At 40.1% G+C, this 18,678-nt stretch overlaps 1 protein-coding gene across 1 annotated transcript in view; it reads right to left on the reverse strand.

Moving 5' to 3' along the window:
- The window catches only part of PGR (progesterone receptor), a 90,259-nt gene extending 88,876 nt beyond the window's left edge, over positions 1-1,383 (reverse strand). The window contains 1 exon segment of the mRNA XM_020996182.2: positions 1-1,383. Coding sequence (XP_020851841.1) covers positions 1-936 — 936 coding nt within the window. The 5' untranslated portion in view covers positions 937-1,383.
- Between the last annotated feature and the right edge of the window lie 17,295 nt (positions 1,384-18,678).

The raw sequence follows: 18,678 nt of genomic DNA on the forward strand, positions 1-18,678 counted from the left end.
CGCCAGGAAGGCTGGATTGATTGGCAGGATGGGCAGATGGATGAAGTCCATCAGCGAGGTGGCCAGCGGGGAGCGCCCCGGGGCCGTCGACTGCTCCTGCTCGGCCGCGGGCCCGGTTCTGGGCCCTGAGAAGCGGGGATCGTCCTTGGGCACCGAGGTGACGGCATCCACGGAAGGCAGGGTCGGGGCCGTGGCCACTGCCGCCCCGACGCCGCCGCCTGCGAAGGTCCTGGATCTGCCCTTGGGGAGGTGCCCCGCCAAGCTCTCGGGTGCATCCTCGGCCCGCGGTGGCAGCAGCTTAGCAGCTGCCTCGGGCCACGGGGGGCTGGCGGCCAGCAGCTGCAGTGACGGAGGCGGCCCCCCTGGAGGGACCTTGTGCGAGGCTGCGGCACCTGACACTTCTCCCTCCTTGCCCGGCAGCCGGTTCATGAGCTGCGGCAGCGCCCCCTGGGATGAGAGGGAGGCCCCAGGGTCTTCAGAGAGCTCGGTACCAAAGAGGCACCAGGGGGTGGCGACGCAGGCGGGGGGGCTGGCGTGACCGTGTCCTGGCCCCGGGGGCGCCAGCAGCGTGTCCAGGACACTGTCCAGCAGCCCGCTGTCCTTATCTGGGGGTCGGACCCTGCCAGTTCTTCCTCCTCCGCCTCCTCCACCTGATCCTGCTCCTACTTCGGGATACGCGCCCTCCACCTCGGGCAGCGCCTGCTCGCCTTCCCCCTTCTCGTCCAGTGGCTCCTCTTCGTCGCTGCTTCTGGTGAAGAGCAATCCGTCCAAGGAGATGGGGAGTGTCGTGACCACTGCAGAGGTTTCCGAATTCTGGACGGATTGGAAAGGGTCGGGGTCCGGGTGACCCAAAAGAGGAGATTCAACCTCGGAGGAGGAAGGTGCACCATCCGCCACGTGGGGAGTCCGGGGATCCTTTGCCTTCAGCTCTGTCATGACGACCCGGACACCCCCTCCTCTCCTCCGCCCTCGTCCGCAGGGAGGAGGGAATAAAGAGAATGGGGCGGGGGGGCAAGAGATGTCCAAAAGGAAGGGGAGGGAAAAAATAAAAAAGCTCACTTTGGCTAAGCCCAGGGGAAGGTCAGTCTTCTAGGCTTAAAAAGGGCGGAAGCTGGTCACTTTTTACACTGATCCTCCATCCTCTGGGAAGGGGTGGAGGCTGGCTGTTTTCCTCAGGTTTGTAAATTTGGGGGGGGTGTAAAGGAGGATGAGAGAGTAATTGTGGGGATATCTTTTTGTTAATGTGGTTCCAGCGGAGAGAACTCAGGCGGCTCCTCTTTTTGCCAGTAGGAATTCTGGCGCATTGGTAGACTCACAACCCTAGCACTGAGACTGGGCAAATCGTTAGACTCTCTGGGAGGTCTCCCTTCCTCGGCTGCAAAGCCCATCCAAACCCAAGCCACTGAACCTAAAATAGATCTTGGTCACTTTCTCCCAGCTTCCTTTTGTACATCAAGTCCTGGTTCGAGTCAAAACTGCATGCAGCAGGATAGCCCGAGGACTTAAAGAAATATTCGCCTCCGCCCCCTCAGTGTCTGCTAGGTGCTCCTGCCCCTTTTTTCCGGCCCCCTCTGAATTAAGAGCAGAAGAGACTTTCCAGCTTTAAACTCCGAGGAGCCTCAGTCTTTGCAGCTCCTGCATATCGTCCAACCGCTTAGGGTGAATAGTAGCAGGAGCTTCACTGAATTGTTCGCTGCTCCTTAGCTGAAATCGCTCTCAACAGTACTGAGTAACTGGAACATATGCTGCCCCACACTGGAGTCCTCTCACGCTGGGTAGAAAGAAGCTGGAATCCTATCAACCTGGAGTAGCTCCAGTCTTCCGATAGGTTTCAACAACCGGTCTCCCTCTGTCTGGCCCCGCCTAAGGCCCTTCCCCCCCGGCCAATTATGGGAGAGCTCACTGTCTCTCCATTCGTACCCAGACATCTCACGGAGCCTGGGATACGAAGTATTATCTTCACCCAGAGGAGTCGGATGAGCAAGTTACAACGTGTAAAGGATAGAATCTTTAGAGATATCCGGTCTGATGTGCTGACAAATAATTTCCCCTTTCCTTAAAAATTATAAGAAAACTGTCAGATGTTGCAACAACTCCTCTTGAATCTCAGAAATTATACCACCATGACATAGACACAAATACTTGCAAGTTATAGAGTAATATATTATGATTAATTGAGGGCTCATTGTCTTAAAATTTAAAAATAATTTCCTTCCCCGCCCACACTAAAGTTTTCATAAAGCTGGACAATTTCCAGGTCCTCTTTATCTGGAGCAGCATGGTATCTTCTCCCTAATGCTCATTCTCTGTGCAACAAGAGAAGAGGAAAACGAAGCGGCATTGGAATTTGAAAATGGAAGCTAAATAATGTTATCTTCTCTCTTAGCCCCTGTTTCCTCGTTTGCAATATTAGGAGTATAACACAAACTATTGATATCAAAGGGGAATTGTAGGGAAATTGTGTGAACTATAAAGCAAGGTATATGTAAAGAGCCCGTATTGTCATTCTAATTTTGCTCAAGAAGTTTAAATTCTAGTTGTCATGCTTCTGTTTTTCTGTCCCTAATTAATACATTCCAAAATTCCAGTCTGTACTTTCAAGAAATTTTGTCTTTATGTCCAATCTTTGCTTTGCCATGCTAGTCATCCTGGGCTTTTCCCTTTGCCTTGTCCCACAAATCCACTCAGCTTTCAAGTTTTATTCCCTCCACCTCTACAATCTTATTTTTCATCTCTAGTTTTACTCCACTCACATACCTTTCAGTTGAAGCCCTTATCATCTTTTGACTGGATTGTATTACAATAGCTTCCTAAATTGAACTCCCAACCTCTGGTCTCTCCTGTCTATCAGTCCTTCTTCCATACAGCTGCTCAATTGACTTCAGAACAAATCTGACTATTTCACTTTCCAGTTATTGCCTCTCCCCTCTAGTATAAAATATAAACTCTTATTGATTGGCTTTTGAAGACCTAGGTGATCTGGATGCAGCCTTCCTTTCCAGACTACTTGGTACTGGCTAAGAAATAGAGTGGTAGATCAGGTTAGGTATACAAAATACAGTAGTCAATGACTATAGTAATCTACTGTTTGATAAAACGCAAAGACCCCAGCGTCTGGGATAAGAACTCACTATTTGACAAAAAATGCTGGGAAAACTGGAAAAATGGCAAAAACTAGGCATAGACCAAGATATCACACCCTATACCAAGATAAGGGCAAAATGGGTACATGATTTAGACATAACAGATGATACCATAAGCAAAGTAGGAGAGCAAGGAATAGTTTACTTGTCAGATCTATGGAGAAGAATTTATGACCAAACAAGGGAGAGAAAACATTATGAAATGCAAAATGGATAATTTTGATTACATTAAATTGAAAAGTTTTTGCACAAACAAAGCCAATGCAACCAAGATTAAGAGGGAAGCAGAAATTGGGGAAATAATTTTTACAACCAGTGTCTCTGATAAAGGCCTCATTTCTAAAATATACAAAGAACTAAGTCAAATTTATAAGAATGTAAATCATTCCCAATTGATAAATGGTCAAACGATATAAACAGGCAGTTTTCAGAGGAAGAGATTAAAGTTATCTATAGTCATATGAAAAAATGCTCTAAATCACTATTGAGTAGACAAATGCAAATCAAAACAACTCTGAGGAACCACATCGTACCTACCAGATTGTCTAACATGAGAAAACAGGACAATGATAAATGTTGGAGAAGATGTGGGAAAATTGGAACACTAACGCATTGTTGGTGGAGTTGTGAACTTATCCAGCCATTTTGGAAAGCAATTTGGAACTATGCCCAAAGGGCTATAAAATATGCATACACTTTGACCCAGCAATAGCATTTCTAGGGCTGTATCCCAAAGAGATCATAAAAATGGGGAAATGGATCCACATGTACAAAAGTATTTATAGCATCTCTTATTGTGGTGGCAAAGAATTGGAAATTGAGGGGATCAATTGTGAATGGCTGAACAAGTTTTGGCATATGAATGTAATAGAATACTATTGTACTATAAGAAATGATGAGCAAGTGGACTTCAGAAAGACTTGTATGGACTGATGCTGAGTGAAGTGAGCAGAACAAGGAGAACATTTTATACATTAATAGCCATGTTGTTCGATGAATAACTTTGATAGACTTAGCCCTTCTCAGCAATGCAAGGACCTAAGACATCTCCAAAAGTCTCATGATGGAGGGGGCGGAGCCAAGATGGCAGAGTGAAAGCAGTGCCTTGCTTGAGCTCTCCCCCAAACCCCTCCAAATACTCATAAAAAATGGCTCTAAACAAATTCTGAAGCAGCAGAACCCACAAAAAGACAAAGTGAAACAAATTTCCAGCCCAAGACAACCTGGATGATTGATCAGACAGGTGTATCGCACCGGGCTGGGAGCACAGCACAGCGTGGGCACACAGGCCACAGCACACCTGGAGCCCGCCTCAGAGGACTGAATCACGGGCAGCTGTGGAGGTTTCCAGACTCCTCAATCCACAAATGCCAAAGACAACTTAGAAGGTCAGTGGGAAAAGTCTGTTTCTGTTGGTGGTCACAGAGGAAGGCAGGGTTTCAACTCCATTCCTCAACAGAATGGCCTTGGGGGGGGAGCAGCTGCTTCCTGAGCTTCCGGCCCACAGACTGAGGGGAAATCCAGTGGCTGATCAGAGACAGACTGCAGGGATCTGTTTGCCAATGCTGAGGCAGGAATCTCTTGCTTTGCCCGTGTGTGGATCTGGGTCACAGTTCTGGGCGGCAGTGATGGGGTGAGGAGGAGCACTGGCGTGGTGGAGCTTGTAGTGGCTGTAGAGAGGAACCCCTCCTCACAGTTATGGGACAGAAAGGAATACTTGTGGTCATAGGCCAGGAAAGGAGTAAACACCTCGCCCCTTATCATACCACCTTGGAAGAACTGAAAATTTACAGGTCCCTACAAGTATCTCTGAAAACAGCTACAAACCCCTGAAGCTTGGGACAGTACACTCTCCACATTGGAAGCAGACTCTTACCTTAACAAAGAGTTTAAAACTCAAGTAATTGGCTGGGATCATGAGCAAGCAGCAAAAAGAGTCAGACTATATTATCTTACTTTGGTGAAAAGAAGATCAAAATATACAACCAGAAGAAGACAACAAAGTCAAAGCTCCTACATCCAAAGACTCCAAGAAAAATAGGAATCAGTCCCAGGCCTTGGAAGAGCTCAAAAGGGATTTTGAGAAGCAAGTAAGGGAAGTAGAGGAAAAACTGGGAAGAGAAATGAGAGTGATGCAAGAAAATCATGAAAAACAAGTCAACAGCTTGCTAAAGGAGACCCAAAAAAATACTGAAGAAAATAACACCTTAAAAAACAGCCTAACCCAAATGGCAAAAGAGGTCCAAAAAGCCAATGAGGAGAAAAATGCCCTAAAAAGAAAAATTGGCCAAATGGAAAAGGAAGTCCAAAAGATTACTGAAGAAAATACTTCCTTAAAAATTAGAATAGAGCAATTGGAAGATAGTGACTTTATGAGAAATCAAGACACTGTAAAACAAATCCAAAAGAATGAAAAATTAGAAAACAATGTGAAATATCTCATTGGAAAAACAACTGACCTGGAAAATAGATCCAGGAGAGAGAATTTAAAAATTATTGGACTATCTGAAAGCCATGATAAAAAAAGAGCCTAGACATCATCTTTCAAGAAATTATCAAGGAAAACTGCCCTGATATTAGAACCAGAGGGCAAAATAGAAATTGAAAGAATCCACAGATCTCCTCCTGAAAGAGATCCCCAAAGGAAAACTCCTAGGAATATTGTAGCCAAATTCCAGAGTTCCCAGGTCAAGGAGAAAATATTACAAGCTGCCAGAAGGAAACAATTCAAGCACTGTGGAAACACAATCAAGATAACACAAGATTTAGCAGCTTCTACATTAAAGGACCACAGGGCATGGAATATAATATTCCGGAGGGCAAAGGAGATAGGATTACAACCAAGAATCACCTACCCAGCAAAACTGAGTATAATCCTTCAGGGGAAAAAATGGTCATTCAGTGAAATAGAGGACTTTCAAGCATTCCTGATGAAAAGACCAGAGCTAAACAGAAAATTTGACTTTCAAATACAGGACCAGTGGAACATGAAGAGGTAAACAGGAAAGAGAAATCATAAGAGACTTATTAAGATTGAACTGTTTACATTCCTGCATGGAAAGATGATATTGTAACTCATGAGAACTTTGTCAGTATTAGGGTAGTTGAAGGAAAAAAATTGTATGTATGTATATATAGATAGATAGATAGAGGGCACAGGGTGAGTTGAAGATTAAGGGGTCATATCTGGAGAATAAAATTAAGGGATGAGAGAGGATGATACTCAGAGAAGAAAGAGGTAGAATGGGGTAAATTATCTCACCAAAAAAACAGAAAAGAAAAGTCTCTCACAGTGGAGGGGAAACAGGGGAAGGTGAGAGGGAATGAGGAATCTTATTCTCATAGGATTTGGCTTAAGGAGAATAACATACACATTCAATTGGGTATGGAAATCTGTCTTACCCTACAGGAAAATAGGGGAGAAGGGGACAGAGAGAGGAGGGCAGATTGGGAAAGGGGTAATCAGAAGTAAATACTTCTGAGGAGGGACAGGGTCAAAAGAAAGAATAGAATAGATGGGAGGGCAGGATAGGATTAAGGGAAATAGAGTTAGTTTTTCACAACATGTCTACTAAGGAAGTGTTTTGCATAACTGCACATGTACAACCTATATTGAGTTGCTTGCCTTTTTGATGAGGGTGGGTGGGGAGGGAGGAAGGGAGAAAATTTGGAACTCAAAAGTTTTAAAAACACATGTTTTAAAAAAATGTTTTCACATGCAACTGGGAAATAAGAAATACAGGAAATGGGGTACAGAAGTCTATCCTGCTTACAGGAAAATAGAAGGGAAGGGGATAAGAGAAGGAGGGGGAGAGATAGAAGAGAAGGCAGACTAGGGGAAGGGTATTCAGAATGCATGCCATCTTGGGGTTGGGGGAGGGGTGAGAAATTTGGAACTCAAAAACTTGTGGAAGTGAAAAAAAAATAAAAACAAAATCAAAGGCAAAAAAAAGAAAGAAAAAATATATAAAAAAAGAAAAAAAGTCTCATGATGGAAAATGTTATCCACATCCAGAGAAAGAACTATGGAGTTTGAATGCAGATTGAAGGCAGGGAAGGAGGGGGAGAAAATTTGAAGTGAATGTTGAAAACTAAAAATAAATTAATTAAAAAAATTAAAACTTTGCAACAGCCCCAAAGATAATATTTTTCTAAGTACTAGCATAAATGGCTGCTAGATTACACATTGACTTATATTCCTTGTCATATGTTCTAGGACACAGGGTTTATGTATTAGGGACTCATTTAATTATTTTTTCTAATGTATCGATGAAAATTAAGTGAAAAGTTGCTATTTGGACCTACCTTATACTAAGTGTATTTTACTTTTAAAGACATAGTTCATTGAGCAAGTATGTTGATTAAAATGAACAAACTCCTGTTAGTATGGAACACAGGCTGTACATGGCTTTTATTTTGATGATATCTTTGCAGCAAATAAACACAAAAATACAGTGACAAGGAAATAATGGAACAAATTTTAAAAACAACAAGATTAAAGGGTGTAAGTTTAACCCGGTAAACAAAGGAAGCTCTTAAAATGGTTTTACACATTTAATTTATACATTCAGCTAAGATAAGAATATTGCACATGAAAATAGTTTAAAACATTTTAAAAATTTAAATCTTTAAAATTAATCTGTCCCTCACAATTGCTGCTCCTATTGAGCAAATTAAGGGGAAAAACTTCTGAAAAATGAAACTTTTAATATGTGGCTACATAGTCCAGCAAAACAAATCCCTACGTTGGCTATGTCTGAAAATGAATATCTCCTCCTGCATTTTAAGTTCATTATCTCTCTGTCAGGAGGTGAATGGCCTGTATTTCATCTTCACTCTTTTGGATATGTGGTCTGTCATTTTATTGATCAGAGTTCTAAAGTCTTCCAAAATTATATATCTGTATAGTGATGTCACTGTAAGAATTGTTCTCCTAGTTGTGCTTTCTTAACTGTGCTTCAGTTCGTGGAGGTCTTCCCAGTTTCCTTTGTAACTGTCCACTTCATTCTTTTTTATGGCATAATAATAATCTCTAACATTAAAAACCATAATTTATTTACAACAGGATTCTCCTAAGTTTCTAACTTATGGCCACCACAAAAATTGCTATAAACACGTTTATACATATAATACATTTTGCCCCTGTCCTTTGATTTTTTTGAGGATATAGGCCTAGCAGGTGGGTCAAAGGTTTTGCACACTTAGGAACTTTAGGAGCATAGGTCCAAATTCCGCACTGGCTCATATAATTAACATTTCCACTAATAGTGCACTAGTGAACTATTTTCTTACAGCCACTCCTCCATTTATAAATAATTTTCCTCTTTTGTCATCTTTTAGGGTCTGATAGGTATGAAGTAGAACCTCAAAGTTGCTTTGAATTCATTTCTTTAATTACTGGTAACACAGCATTTTTTCCCATGTTTCTTTCACTTCTTCCTTTGAAAATTTCTTGTTCATATCCATTGACCACTTGTAAGCTGGATGCTTTTAATCTTCTAAATTTGAATCAGTTCCATACATGTTTTGGATAAGAGATCGCTAACAAAAAAACTTGCAGCAAAGATTTTTTTCCCCAGTTACCAATTTCATCTGATTTTGACTATAGCTATTAATAATAATAGCTAAACATTTATATCATTTGTATTATGTGTCAGGCACTGTGCTAAGCACTATAAAATATCTCACTCTATTCTCACAATTACCCTGGGAGATAGGTGCTATTATTAACCCCATTTTTTCAGTTGAAGAAAACAGGATTATATAGCTAGCAGGTATTTGAGGTAGAATATAACTCAGATCTTCCTGACTCCAGGCCCAGTACTCTATCCATCATGCCACCTAGCTAACACAACATTAGATTTGTTTGTGCAAAACTTTTAAAATTTTATATTGTTAAATTGTCCATTTTGTGTGATCTTATCACATCCTTAATCATGAACTCTTCCATATCTATAGATCCAAAAGATAATGTCTTCCTTGCTCTTCTAAATTTTTAAATAATGTTCACTCGGGTCTGACTCTTCATGATCCCATTTGGGGTTTTCTTGGCAAAGATATTGGAGTGGTTTGCCATTTCCTTCTCCAGGTCATTCACAGATGAGAAAACTGAGGTTAATGGGGGTAAGTGACTTGCCCAGGGTCACACAGCTAGTAAATATCTGAGGCCAGATTTGAACACACAAAGAGAAGTCTTCATGACTCCAGGTCTGTTAGTCTATCCACTGTGCCACCAGCTGTTCTTTTTATAATGTGGCCTTTTACATCTTGGTCATATATTCATTTGAAACTTATAATGGTGTATGGTATGAGGTGTTGGCTAGAGGGGAAAAAAAAGTCCTGTAACGCTAAGCCTAAACATCAAAGTAAGTAACTGGAAGTTCAATAAAAGGGAAGAATTCAAGTTGTTCCTTCAAAAAAACTCAGAGGAGAGAGAGAGAGAGACTGAAGATGCCATGGACAAAATGGCAGGGAGTTAAATACTTTTTTTTTGTGAGGCAATTGGGGTTAAGTGACTTGCCCAGAGTCACACAGCTAGTGAGTGTTATGTATCTGAGGCCATATTTGAACTCAGGACCTCCTGACTCCAGGGCTGGTGCTCAATCCATTGCACCACCTAGCTGCCCCCAGGGACTTAAATTCTGTTAGATAGTAATAAAGACTATAGAAATCAAATGTTTGTTTTCATATGACACGAATGTCATATGTTTGTTTGATTTTCTTTAATAAAAAAAAATAAACTCAACATTGAGTGGCTATGAAAAGGCAAAACCAGCATCAGTGAACTAAAGAATCTTAGGAGTAAAAGATATAAAAATAGGAAGGAAGTAAATATTTAAAGGAAAAAAAATCTCATTTCATCATGAACACCATATGTGGTAATATAATTCAAAGGAATGCCTTTTCATTGGGAAGAAGACAGGGTAAATCAGGGAGCCCCAGTAATGATTTTGGGGAATTCAAAAGGAAAGGTAGATGAGAGAATTGAAATAGAGTGGCAGTGCACAGGAGGAGGAATAGAAGATAGATATAATAAGCTAAATGAGAACAATCAGGTAACAGTATGAAACAAAACATGAATGGAGATATCAAAAGATCATAGATTTCATAGATGCTGAGTGGAAAGATCCTTCAGAAGCCATCTAGTTAAACTCCATTTGAAAGATAAGGACCTGAGGAGTTTAACTGTGCACTGCCAGATAGAATTTGAGCCTAAGTCTACATAATTCTCAAGTTCAGCATTCTGTGCCAACATGTCTTTCATGATAAAAGGATCCTACAATGAATTGTGCCCAGGAGATGAGGGCAGATTTGAGCACCTTAGGAGGTCTTGGTCATGCATCTCAATTCTACCTCATAGATGACCAAATATCTTGGAAGGTATAACCCAGGGAAGTTGGATCAGGTGTTCATAAGTTCAAAGGAACAGTTGTATGACATCAAAAGGAAGTGACTAGATCTGCTCCCCCTTTCTTCCCAATAGGGTTATGGAACACTTCTCATTGTACCCTACAGTTAGAACTGTGTCAACAACTGGCACTCTTTGGAGAAATCGGGACTTCCACTTCCAGGAGCCAAGATGGCGGAGTAGAAAGGTAGTTGCTCTCACCCTCCCCTATCAACCTCTGAAAACCCAGAAAATATCACCCCAGAAAAAAAAAAAACTCTGGAACAGCTGAACTAGAAGAAAGATGGGGGACAGCAGTGTAGCAGCCCAGCAAACAGGTCTCCCAGTGCCTCAGCAAAAATAAGGGAAGCAGCACTACAAAGGACCCCAGGCAGATAAGCATCCTGCAACATTCATCTGAAAGGAGCTGAAGAAAGCAATCTTCAGTCTTCCTAAAGTCCCAGCTTTGCTGATTCCAACCCAACACCAGGTAAAGCTGTCAGAACTCTACAGCCTCCAACTATCAACCAGGAGGAGATCCTGAAGCCCAGGTGGTAGAGCAGGCAAACACCAACACTTGGACCTCCCATTGCCTTAGTGAGGGTGGGGGAACTGGTGGGAATCAGCTCAGAAAACCACCAGGTGCCTCAGTACTCTACCACAAAGGAATCTCCCAGTGTATTAGCAGAAAGGAGGGAGGCAGCATTGCAAGGGGCCCCAGGCAGATAAACGTCCTGCAGGACCCATCTAAAAGGAGCCTAAGAAAGCCAAAGGAAAGAAAAAGTGGGCAACCTTCAATTGCCTGAAAGTTGCAGCCTTGCTGATTCCAGCCCAGCACAAGGTAAGCTGCCAGAAGCCTACAGCCTCCAATTGCCAACATAAGAGGCCCCAGCACAGAAAGCCAGTGACCAAGACCTAGGCTCCCAACACAAGAAGCTTGGGTACATGCCCTCTGTTGCCCAGCAGGAGAGCTCAATCTCTTTAAAGGCCAGGGAATAAAGAAACCATGAGTAAAAAGAAATGTACCATAGGTTCATATTATGAGAAGAGTGAAGATCAAGACAGAAATTCTGAAGAGGACAACATTGTCAACAAACCCACATCTTCAACATCAAAAGGGAATATGAACTAGTCAGAAGCCCAAAAAGGTTTCTTAGAATAGCTTGAGGATTTTAAAAGTCTAATGAGAGAGGTAGAAGAGTCCTTAAAAAATGCAATTGGCCTATAGGAAAAAAAGTACACTGAAGAAAACAAGTCCTTAAAAAACACAATTAGCAAACTGGAAAAAGAAGCACACTGAACAAAACAAATCCCTTAACAATACAATTGGCCAATTGGAGAAGGAAGCACAAAAACTTACAGAAGAAAAGAATCTGTTAAAAACTAGCATTGGACAAATGGAAACTAATAACTCTATGAGAGAGCAAGAATCAGTCAAACAGAAAAATGAAAAAATAGATGAAAACATAAGATACCTCATCGGTAAAACAACTGACCTGGAAAATTGATCCAGGAGAGGCAATTTAAAAATCACTGGACTACCTGAAAATCATGATGAAAAAAAGAGCCTGGACAGTATCTTTCAGGAAATCATAAAGGAAAACTGCCCAGAAGTCCTAGAACCAGAAGGTAAAATAGCCATAGAAAGAATACACTGCTCACCACCTGAAAGAGATTCCAAATTGAAAACACCAAGGAATATAATAGCAAAATTCCAAAATTACCAGATGAAAGAGAAGGTGCTGCAAGTAGCCAGAAAGAAACAATTTAAATATCATGGAACCACAGTCAGGATTACACAGGACCTTGCAGCTTCTACATTAAAAGACTGCAGGGCATGGAACATGATATTCTGTAAGGCAAAAGAGCTTGGATTGCAGACAAAAGATGAACTACCCTGTAAAAATGAGCATGATTTTTCAAGGGAGGAGACGGATATTCAATCAAATAGGGGACTTCCAAACCTTCCTGATAAAAAGGCCAGAGCTCAACAAAAAATTTGATCATCAAGTACAAGATTCAAGACATAAAAAGGTAAATGGGACAGAAAGATACAAAATGTTAATAAGGGTGGACTGTTTACAGCCCTTCAAGGGAAGATAACACTTGCAACTCTTGAGATCTGGATTGCAATTACACCATGTTAAAGGAGTATACATAAAGGGGGTGGATATTAGTTGACTTTGATGTAATGATAAAAAAAATCTAATCAAGTGGGTTAAATGGATCCAAGTAAGTGGATTAGTCTGATCTTAGAAAATGTACTGAGAAAGGAGGAGGCAGACAAGGATAAATTACATTACAGGAAAAGACAGAAAATCCTATTACAACAGAGGGAAAGAAGGAGGGGAGTGTGCATTGTTTGAACCTTACTTTCATCAGATTTGTCTCAAGAAGGGAATAACAATCAGTTAGGTATAGAAATCTAACTTGCTCTATAAGCAGTAGGAGTGAAAAGGAGAAAGAAAAGGGAGGGGGGATAGAAGGGAGAAGAAGAAGCAGTAAGGGCAAAGGGGAAGAAAAGGGAAAGGGATAATAGAGGGGAGGAGAGACTGCAGGAGAAGGTGGTCAAAAGCAAAACACTAGTGGGGGGAAAGGAGAAAGAAGAAAGAAAAGCATAAACAGGGAAAAAGGATGGAGAGGAAGACACAGATAGTAATCATAACTGAAAGTTGAATCGCTATCTTTTTTGTCTCTTCTGTTGAGTTTTATTTCCTCTTTCTGATGGTTCCTCCTATTGGTTTTAATTTTCATTTACCACTTCACTAATGTGAAAACAGGTTTAATAGGAATGTAAATGTATAGCCTATATCAGATTGTGTGCCAGCTTGGGGAGGGTGGTGGGGAGGTGGGGAGAAAAATTTTAAACTCAAAAGCATATGGAAGTGATTGTTGATAAATCAAAATAAATTAATAAAATAAATTAAAAAAAAAACAATTGACACTCTTGGGACTAGATTCCAGAGAATCCTAGAAGACGTAAGGCAAAAGAGAAGTGTTGGAAGGGAAGGGATATTACAATTTAGTATCAAACTACTTCAGTAGGAAACCAGCAAAGATGGTGGAATGGGAGGAAGCAGTAAGGCCCAGGTCTTCCCACAACTGCTGTAAAAAATAAAGCCAAATGAGTAGTGGTTGGGAAATCTAAAGAGAAATAATTTATCATTTTTCCAGCCCAGGATAAAAAATTCAGCCCATAGGCTGGAATTGTGAAATATGTGGGCCAACAGTGCTGATACTCTGATCTTGACAGGAGGTTAGATTCAGCCTCCAGGCTCTGACCAGGGATAAACCAATAGCTCTGTTGTTCAGAACTTGCAGAACTGTCTAGCTAGCTGATGGGCTAGGGACAGCAGTTGTCTACTGGAGCTGTACCCACGGATAAGTTTGAAGCTGTTTTACCTAGTTCTAAACTCATGTCTAGAACCTTGAAAGTCTGGGAGGGCAAGGATCAAACTAGATTGTGTCTTAGTACAGACTGCACAGTGCTTGTTGAAAGTTTGTAGCTCTCTTGCTTGAGCCACTCCTATGATCTTTAAAGAATACAATACTCACTACAGTAGCTTGACCTCAGATAACACAGAGCAAGATCACATGAGGCCAGAAGTGTGTAGAACCTGATCTAAAGCAAATTCCCCCATGGGAAGGAAGACTAGAAGAATGAATTTAAAAACACATTCACAATAATAAAGAACTGTTATGGTACCGGGGATACCCAAGACACATACTCACAAGAAGAAAATAACTGCAAAACACAAAACTTCAAAAAAAAAACCACAGCTTGGCTATAAAATCAATGAGAATTTCTAGAAGAAATAAGGCAATAATATTTAAAAAAGAATTTAAAGTGATATTATAAATGATGCCAGAGGGGGGAAAAATGAGAGCTTTGGAGGAGACTTTAAAGAAGAATTAACGGCTTAGTTCAAGAGGTATCAAACCTGACATAAACAACAGTCTTTCACCAAAAAATAGTTAATTATTCTATGAGACAAAAAATATAAAAACAAATATTAAAGTCAAACGAGTGTCATCAGTTGAAGACTGGTTAGAGAAATTATGGTATATATGAATGTAATAAATGTTTTACCATAAGAAATAAAAAAAGGTTTGTATGAAATGATGCAGAGTGAAATGAGCAAAATCAAGAGAATAATTTATACTATAATAACAGCATTGTAAAAATGTACTACTTTGGAAGACTTAAGAACTATCAGTGAAATTGCCAACCATTATTCCAGAAGCCTGTTGATGAAGAATGCAACATGCCTAAACTAAATAGCAGAATGAACCACACATTTTCAGATATATTGAATGTGGAAATTTGTTTTGCTTGGCTCTGTATATTTACTACAAGGGGTTTTACTTTTTCATTCAATAGAGGAAGAGGTAGGCTGGAGAGAAAGAAATGCCTTTTAATTTAAAAAAGAATATAATAGAATAACGTATGAGTTGTGGGTGGGGTGGGAGGGTTGAGGGTAGAAGGAGTTGAGAGGAGATCATATTAATGTAAGCAGAAAAATAGGATATAGGATATATACATGCCTTTATATATGTACATTTATAAATTTACATCTAAATGTAAGTAATTAATGGAAGAAAATATGGCAATTATAACATTGAATATAAATGAATTAACACAAGAGAAAGGAAAATGATAAAGGAGAGGATAAGAAATATAAACTCTAAAATTTATTCCACATAAGAAACACATTTTAAACTGAAAGAGGTGGTCACGTGAAAAGTGATATCCAAACTCCACTTTCCTTAGAAATTCCCCAACCAAGGACCCCACTTGAAGCAACAATGAAGCAAAAGAGAAACACCCATAAAATTTCTCTATACAATCCAGGACTTAGCAAAAATATGGCCAGAAGTCTGTGGTGCTCTTGAGAAGAGTTGAAGCTAGTGAGATCTTACCCTTTGACATTTTGTGCTTTAGGGGGAGAAGCACCAGGTCTCAGAAGTTGTCTATCCAAATAGGACAAGGAGAGCAGTACACACACACCCTGGAACCTTCAAGGCCTTAAACCTGCCCAGTCTCCCATGTCCTGTCAGGGCTTCAATGGGGACCAAAGCCAGCACCTATTTTGGGACTTTTCATAGAAATGGAGAATCATAGCACTCAGTTCTCCCCAGTGACGACTCCAGAAGGCCTGATCCTAGATGAACTCCAACTTTTCGTGGCTACATCAGTGTATCAAGAAGAGTCAGATGAGGTAGAAGTACAATGGGGTTAAAGAGGGGTCCTTAAGTCATTATGATGTTAAGTATATGGTTGGGGACTATAAGGAACTTGGCAGGGTCAAACCCCCTCCTGATTAGAGATTGTAAGAAGAGAGACAGAGACAGTTTGAGGTGAACACCTGTGAAGACCATCAAGAGATACAGAAGCCAGGAATACAGCAGGGACAGAGCCTCCTTATCTCAGGTTAGGACTGCAGAAAAGGTCTGAAAGGAACCATTTGCTTTATTTGGAATCATATCAGACTACACTGGGGAAAAGCACCAGACAGGGCCTGGGCATCTCCAGAGAGTCATCAGAGGATGAAGCCTCTCTCTGGCATAACTTATATTTCAAGAACTGAGATTAGGGACAGGAGTAAAAAGAGTAAAATTTCAAATATAATTCTGTGGCTTAAGAAAACATTGAGTTAAATCTAGAAGAGAGTAATTCCACAATGAGTACAAGTAAAGCTTCTGAAAAAGAATGATTTTGTCTCAAGGAATCCAAGAATAGTTGGAAAAAAGGAAGAAAGGCACGAAAAATTAAATCTTGAGGGGGGAAATTGGAAGAATAAAACATCCAAATAAAAATGAAATGGATGAATGTCTATAAAAATATAAAATATCCAAATTAATGGAAGATGTAGAAAATTTAAATAACCCAACCTCAGAAAAAGAAAAGAAATATACCATAAAGGAACTCCTCAACAAAAAACAAGTCCAGATAAATTTGCCAGCAATTTCTATGAAATGTACAAAGATTAACACCAATGTTATATAAAATGTTTGCAAAGTTACATAAAGCAGTAATTCTACAACATTCTATGAGACAACTATAATTTTTTTAAAAAGTTTGCAAAGTACTTTACATATATTTTCTCATTTGATTCTCACAACAACCTAGTGAGATGCTATTACTATCCCCATTTTTAAATTTTTTTAAATTAAGCATTTATTTTTTTAATTTTCATTTATTTTTAGTTTTCAACATTCACTTCCACAAGATTTTGAATTTCAAATTTTCTCCCCATCTCATCCCTCCCCTCACCCCAAGATATCATGCATTCTATATACCCCTTCCTCTAATCTGTCCTCCTTTCTATCTCTCCCCCTCTTCTCTTATCCCCTTCCCCTTCTATTTGCCTGTAGGGCAGGATAGATTTCTATGCCCCATTTACTGTATTTCTTATTTCCCAGTTGTATGTGAAAACAATTTTTTTAACATGTGTTTTTAAAACTTTGGGTTCCAAATTTTCTCCCTTCCTCCCTCCCCACTCCCCTTCATTGAAAAGGCAAGCAACTTGATACAGGTTATACATGCAAAACACTTCCATAGTGTCATGTTGTGAAAAACTAAGTATATTTCCCTTCATCCTAGCCTGCTCCCCATTTATTCTTTTCTCTCTTTTGACTCTGTCTGTCCTTGGAAGTGTTTGCTTCTGATTACCCCCTCCCCCAATCTGCCCTCTCCTCTATCATTCCCCTGCTCTCTTGTCCCCTTCTCCCCCCACCCCTGATATTTTCCTGTATGGTAAGATAGATTTCCATACCCAATTGAGTGTATATGTTATTGCTCCTTAACCCAAATCCTATGAGAATAAGATTCACTCATTCCCTCTCACCTTCCCCCATTTCCCCTCCACTGTATAAACCTTTTCTTGTCTGTTTCATGTGAGATAATTTATCCCATTCTACTCTCTCTTTCTCCTTCTCCAGTATAATCCTTCTCACCCTTAATTTTATTCTCCAGATATCACCCCTTCATCTTCAACTCACTGTGCCCTCTATCTATCTATTTCTACATACATATAATTTTTCCCTCCAACTACCCTAATACTGACAAAGGTCTCATGAGTTAAATATCATCTTTCCATGCAGGAATGTAAACAGTTCAACTTAATAAGTCTCTTATGATTTCTCTTTCCTGTTTACCTCTTCATGTTCCTTGAGTCTTGTATTTGAAAGTCAAATTTTCTATTCAGCTCTGGTCTTTTCATCAAGAATGCTTGAAAGTCCCTATTTCACTGAATGACCATTTTTCCCCTGAAGGATTATACTCAGTTTTGCTGGGTAGGTGATTCTTGGTTGTAATCCTATCTCCTTTGCCTCCAGAATATTATATTCCATGCCCTTGGTCCCTTAATGTAGAAGCTGCTAAATCTTGTTTATCCTGATTGTGTTTCCACAATACTTGAATTGTTTCTTTGGCTGCTTGCAATATTTTCTCCTTGACCTGGGAACTCTGGAATTTGGCTACAATATTCCTAGGAGTTTTCCTTTGGGGATCTCTTTCAGGAAGATTGTGGATTCTTTCAATTTCTATTTTGCCCTCTGGTTCTAAATATCAGGGCAGTTTTCCTTGATAATTTCTTGAAAGATAATGTCTAGGCTCTTTTTTTGATCATAGCTTTCAGATAGTCCAATATTGTTTAAATTATGTCTCCTGGATCTATTTTCCGGGTCAGTTGTCTTTCTAATGAGATATTTAACATTGTTTTCTAATTTTTCATTCTTTTGCATTTGTTTTACAGTGTCTTGATTTCTCATAAAGTCACTAGCTTCCAATTGCTCCATTCTAATTTTTAAGGAAGTATTTTCTTCAGTAAGCTTTTGGAGTTTTTTTTCCATTTGGCCAATTTTGCTTTTTAGGGCATTCTTCTCCTTATTGGCTTTTTGGGCCTCTTTTGCCATTTGGGTTAGGCTATTTTTTTTAAGGTATTATTTTTTTTCAGTATTTTTTTTGGTCTCCTTTAGCAAGCTGTTGACTTGTTTTTCATGATTTTCTTGCATCACTCTCAGTTTTTCCTATACTTCTCTCACTTCTCAAAATCTTTTTTTGAGCTCTTCCAAGGCCTGGGACCAATTCCTGTTTTTCTTGGAGGCTTTGGATATAGGAGCTTTGATTTTGTTGTCTTCTTCTGG

This window comes from Phascolarctos cinereus, unplaced genomic scaffold (assembly GCF_003287225.1).
Source record: "Phascolarctos cinereus isolate Bilbo 61053 unplaced genomic scaffold, phaCin_HiC Scaffold_726;HRSCAF=1367, whole genome shotgun sequence".
Lineage (NCBI taxonomy): Eukaryota > Metazoa > Chordata > Mammalia > Diprotodontia > Phascolarctidae > Phascolarctos > Phascolarctos cinereus.